The 6,000-nt window shown below is 42.0% G+C and overlaps 1 protein-coding gene across 1 annotated transcript in view; it reads right to left on the bottom strand.

Annotated features, from left to right (window-relative positions):
- Positions 1-4,838: 4,838 nt before the first annotated feature.
- The window catches only part of JHY (junctional cadherin complex regulator), a 53,309-nt gene continuing 52,147 nt past the window's right edge, over positions 4,839-6,000 (bottom strand). The window contains exon 9 of the mRNA XM_055132740.1: positions 4,839-5,316. Coding sequence (XP_054988715.1) covers positions 5,122-5,316 — 195 coding nt within the window. The 3' untranslated portion in view covers positions 4,839-5,121. The remainder of the gene's footprint in view (positions 5,317-6,000) is intronic.

The raw sequence follows: 6,000 nt of genomic DNA, 5'->3' as shown, positions 1-6,000 counted from the left end.
CTTTTAAAGGAGGTTGAGAGAAAGCAAAACAAACAACTCTCCTTGGTTTGGAAGCAGTACTTGCTTGAAAAGGAGATTTCAGAGTTTTAGCTATCTGAGATCCAAATTCAGTATATGCCCCAAAGCATAGTAAGTGCAATTTTTATTAGAATACAAATGTCTATTTTGCATTCACACTCACCATCCACTCTGGGAACAAAGGACCAGGCTCACACTGAGGAGCCTCTTCCAACTCGGAGTCGGACTGGAAAGGAATCAGGGCTGTGGTGTCTACACCGTAGGCACCCCCTCCCTCTGCAGGGATCAAGTCTCCTTTCTGATGGGCATGACACAATTCTTTTCTACTCTTTTCCACAGCTCTAAATTAAACTGATCTCTATTTTTGGGCTCAAACCAATAATAATACTTAGGTACCCTCTCAAGGAGGCTTCACACTACTTGCTCCTTCAAAGGCAGTCCAGCTGCTTTTGTCAGAGAGTTCAAGATATCAAAATATCCTCCCTCTGTGACGTTACGGAACTGCCCATTACCCATCACCCCTTTTTTCTCCAATCTGCTGAGAGGTTATGCAAACTCAGTGCAACGTTTTCCCTCTTCTGCACTGGTCCTTATCTTCGGGCCTACACGTTGGGCGCCAGATGTTGTGTGAACGTTCGTTCAGTCAGAGGCGCTGAGACAAGGAACATGAAAGAAATTTATGTTATGGAGGGTCCAGGTTCTCTCAGACTCTGTGACAATAACAGTAACAACAAGTCTCACATCGGAGACGTTACTGGTGCCCGGTCAAGCAAATCAATGAACAACAGGATGACAGTGCTACAAATGTCTATTAATTTTGTCCTAATAATGTACAATTTTCGTATGATAATAGACAATTCCCTGTAAGCCAGGGATCTAGGGAGAGTGAGATACTATAGAGAAGTAAAATCTCTAATTATTTAAATTTTTAAATTTTGTGCCACTGTTTTAAATCCTTTCCTCACTGGGGAGACTAAAGAGGTATGTGGACTATTCATTTTTGTTGTTGTTTATCCTTTTTAAAATGAGTGTTAGGAATAAAAATAAAAATTTACTAAGCATTAACAAGAAGAGGTCCCATAGTCATCCTAGGAAGAATGAGGAATTGAATAAAATATATACTGTTCAAGATTTAGCCTTACTCTAACAGGAAAAGGTAATTCGGAAGAAAATAGGGTTTTAAAGAGCAACATTTATTTTGCCCACCTTAAAAATGTCTTATTTTTCAAATGTTGCTTCTAATTGAATGGTAATATATATTTTGAAACACATCTCGGAGAGAATTAGCTAAACTTGCCCTGATATCTGCAGTCTATCACTCAAATTAAATTCATTTTCTGCTGGTTTTCAATAAGTAATTAAAAAAGAATCTCCCCTGAGTTTCCCTAGTCTGCTATTGTAGACCATTTGCTATCAACTCAAAGTTCTCAATTAGCTCCAGTGTTGTTATAATTACTGGATGTGTTTTCAAACAACTCCCAGCTAATAACTGTTGGGATGAAGAGTCATTTTCTCACTATAGATGAGATTGTGCACGTTCATGCTTGCTGTGATGTTTTGACAATGATTCATTAGCCAATAATAAGGCCCCAATTGGAACCATTAGGCATTGGTGCTTTTCTAGGCTTACTGTTTATATTGTTCCTCAACATTGTCTTTTCTTGAGTTGGTTTCTAGATAACTCCTAAGAGACCCCTTACAATACAAAACAATCATGAAGACATCTGCCATTAAATTCAGCTCATTGTCCAAGGATGCTCTTGTTGGAAACTGTAGGTAGAAAAACAGCACATAAAGGAGACTGTCATAAGAGAGAGTACGTGGTTTTGAAGTCCTTTATTCGTACCATTCCCAGAGGTCAGGCCAACCAGGCGCTTAAGTATGTCAGCATTAACTATAACATTTGGTCCCATGCAGATGACCCATCCTTATATCACTCTGCTTTGAAATGTGTTGCTTTCAGATTATTTTTCAAATATCTTTAACAGAAATGCTATAAAAATTAATCACTGGTCCACTTGGGTCTGTAAGATATCTGTACTGTCACTAGTGCCCGCCAGCATGGCTACATGTAATTCACTGCGCGTGCAGAATTTCAGGCTTGTTTTGGTGTCGTGGTTGCTGAAGGGAGTTCTGCTGCTTCTCACCATTGTGAAATGACTCGGTGAGAGAAAAGTCTAGCTTGAACCATTTGAGTCCAGCCCCAAATTTTAAACAAATTCTTTTTTTCTTTTCTCCCTTCTTTTTGGGCCCCACCCAGCCTTGCTTAGGAGTTACTTCTGGCTCTGTACTCAGGAATTACTCCTAGTGGTACTCATGACACAACATATGGGATGCTGGGGATCGAACCCAGGTCAGCCATGTGCAAGGCTAGTGCCCTCTCTGTTGTACTATAGCTCTGGCCCACAAATATGTTCTATTTCTTTTGCTAAAATTTATTTAAGATACCATGATCACTTTCAATATTTGCAGACAAATCATTAGGATGTTCTAGAGTCTTCTGCGCTTTGTGGTAAAGGCTTGCCTTGGATCCTGTGGAGTGTCCGACATCAGCAAGATCACTTAATCTGCCCGATAAAGCTAAGGGTGGGTTTGGGTTAGTGTGAGACAGTGTGCTCACATGGATGTCATAGAGTTTTGGCTAACAGCAATGGACAGATTTTAAAAGACCCCAAAAAAGTGGATATCATTTTTATAGGGTATCATGGGAGTTGCTTTGCAAATATCTCCCACAACTTTATCAACATAGTAACAGAGCCACCAGATTATAGATGTTTAAACTATAATAAGGTAATGGATACTTCTAAAAATTGAACTTGATGGACAGAAATCTCGGAGAACTATGGGCTCCTTGCTCACATAGGAAAGCAGGAACTCCCCAGGAATAGCCAGCGTGCTGCTCTGGGTTCTGAGACATCCTGAGTTTTAACAAGGGGTGACCAGCAGTAGGACTGAGGCCTCCTGTCACTCATCCTTTCTTTTTCTGTTTCTATTTTTGGGTCATACCCGGTCATTTTCAGGGGTTACTTGTGGCTCTGCACTCAGGAATTACTCCTGGCAGTGCTTGGGGGACCAAATGGGATGCTGGGAATCAAACTCGGGTCGGCCAGGTGCAAGGCAAGTGCCCTATGCACTGCACCATCATTCTGGCCCCTAACTCATCTTTTCTAGATTTATTTCCTCTTCTGAAAAATGGACCAGGAAACAAGAAAAAGGTGTTTTGAGCCCTACATTCTTTTAAGATGCACTAATAGAAAAGGAACATTTAAATGAGCTGCCCCTTTAAAATAGGAAAAGGGACCAGAGGGATAGTCCAGCGGGGAGGGCATTTGCCTTGCATGTTGTTCGATCCCATATGGTCCCCTGAGCACCACCAGGAGTGATTCTTGAGAGCAGAGCCAGGACAAACGCCTGAGCATTGCTGGGGGTGACCCAAAACAAACAAATAAATAAATAAATAAAAATATGAAAAGGTTTGTTTAGGTATTTTCTTCTTTATATTCCAGAGTAAGTTTAATTTTAAGGCCCTCTAGAAAAAAAAGGTCCCTTGATTTCATGTTTCTAGTAAAGTCTTGACTGTGTTCCCCGAAGGGTCCCCTTTATTTACAGATGTACTTTAGGGGCACCCCTAAGGCTCTGACATGTGTCTGACTGGGGCAGTCCTCAACGAACTCCTCATGTCTGACGGGGTCTTCCAAATACCATTGAAACAGGACCCTAGTTTTTCAATAGGACCCTAGTTTCGTTTATCTTCAGACACACTTTCTAGAATTTCATTTCAAGTTGTTACCAATCTTAGAGGAAAGTTAAGGGAAGTATCATGGTACATGTGAAATGTATAGAACACAGGCAGAAATCTCCAAAGCTGGTCCTCAGGCCACTTGCATAGAAAACCAGACTTGCCTTAAATTATTAAAATTGTCTATTTCAGAATGTAATATCAAATCAACACCAGCTAAAATGTACTTCTTTCAGGTATTATTTTGGAGTTTTACAGTTTTTGGAACTCTACAGTACTCCATTTCAGGAATTTTTTTTTCTTTTTGGGTCACACCCAGCAATGCACAGGGGTTACTCCTGGCTCTGCACTCAGGAATTACCCCTGGTGGTGCTCAGGGGACCATATGGGATGCTGGGAATCGAACCCGGGTTGGCTGCATGCAAGGCAAACACCCTACCCACTGTGCTATCGCTCCAGCCCCCATTAGTAGATTATTTTAAAAATCAGTAGTAAAGCCAAGGACTGCTTTAATCTTATTTTGTAATGTGTGGGTACGTATTTGATGATACATTTGTGGCCAGATACCTTGCAAATTTATAAACTAGTGAAAGAAGTAGCTTGGAGAACTGGACATATGGATTTTTTGTTTTAGTTTGGGGACAATGCTCAGGGCACTTTCTCTTGGCCTGACTCAGAGATCACTCCTGTTGGGGCTGGCTTGGGGGACCACATTCGGTGCCCAGGGTCTAATCCGGGTCAGCTGTGTGAAAGGGAAGTGCCCACCCCACTATCACTCTGGCCCCATGGAGGTGAGGATTTCTGATCCTGATTCTTGATGCTTTGTGGCTAGAATACTTTGTGGCATCATTGGCCCAAATAGGCATCTGTTGCTGTACTTACATTTGTTTTTCGATTTTATATATAACCCCCTTTGCTAAATTTAGAAATAGTTAAAAATTATATCTCAATATTTACTGATAGTTGAATCTGAGTTCAACAGAAACTGAAGTGTTTATGCTCTTTTTTCCCTTGTGAGGAAGGTGAGAGGGAGATACAGCAGGTCTGCTTATTTCTGGTGGCTTCGAGGCTCTCACTTTGCATATGGAGATCGTTTAAGAAATCGAAAGATCCAATATAAAATGGAAAGGCTTTATTCCCTACTGATTCAGCCTGAATTCAAACTGCCTTGAAAATAAATAAAACATTTTTTTTTCCCTCCTAGAAGCTAAAACATGACATCATGATACACTAGGGCCCATGATTTGAATCCTGGGTAAAGCAAACGTGGCTGGCAGTGGGGTGGTATTCTTGCCATCCGAGCAGAGACCTCGGTTGGCATCTCTCTCCTTCCCATGCACTCAGCGCCTCTACTGGCCTGTTGTCTAGACGATGTGGAGGACCTTGAAAGCAGCCACGGCCTGTTTTTCCCGTTCGTGTCTGCTCTGTAGCACTTCGAGCAGCGAAATTTCCGGTAAAGTCTCTTTTCCAGCATGGGTTGAGTTTTTCTTTTCTTTTGATGCAGCATCGTTCACTGAGGATGACTTTGGTTTGGGGATGGTTTTAGCGTATTCCAAAGCCTAGAGGCATTAAAGAGAAAGTTTTACAGGAAAGGGTGACCCAATTCTCTCAGTGAAACCTGGCCCTAGGTTTTCCTGACTCAGAACGCCAGTGGAGACGATGGCTACAATACCGTACTCAGGTTCAGATGGAAACAGAGACCAAATGGACACTGGCGAATAATACATCAAAATACATCTTTTCAACAAAACCCACGATATATAATTCTCTGGTTCTGGTCACACCTCGTGGTGCTCAGGAGCTCTTTCTGGCCGTGAGCAGGAGTTCCCTAATACTTAGTGGGTCTCAGGGGACCATCAGTGGTGCCAGGATTAAACCAGGTCAACTAGAAGCAAGGCAAGCACTTTATCCTTGTACGATCTCTCTGGCCCAACATACAATTGACACGAAATGAACGAGCTGCCCAATAATATGCTGGGGAGAAAAAGCAAGTTGAATTTTTGGTGTTTTTTTTTTTTGCTCTTTGGGTCACACCCAGCAATGTACAGGGTTCCTCCTGGCTCATGCACTCAGGAATTACTCCAGGCAGTGCTGGGGGGGGGGGACCATATGGGGTGCTGGGAATTGAACCCTGGTCAGCCGCATGCAATCGGGTTGGACTTTGATGCACACAATTGTGCCTTTGGATGTTTTCTTTCAAACAACAGCAACAACAGCTTGATTTGATTCAAGTGCTTGAAAAT

The sequence above is a fragment of the Sorex araneus genome, chromosome 3 (genome assembly GCF_027595985.1).
Source record: "Sorex araneus isolate mSorAra2 chromosome 3, mSorAra2.pri, whole genome shotgun sequence".
NCBI classification, from domain to species: Eukaryota; Metazoa; Chordata; class Mammalia; order Eulipotyphla; family Soricidae; genus Sorex; species Sorex araneus.
This window is presented reverse-complemented; position numbering and strand designations above follow the sequence as displayed.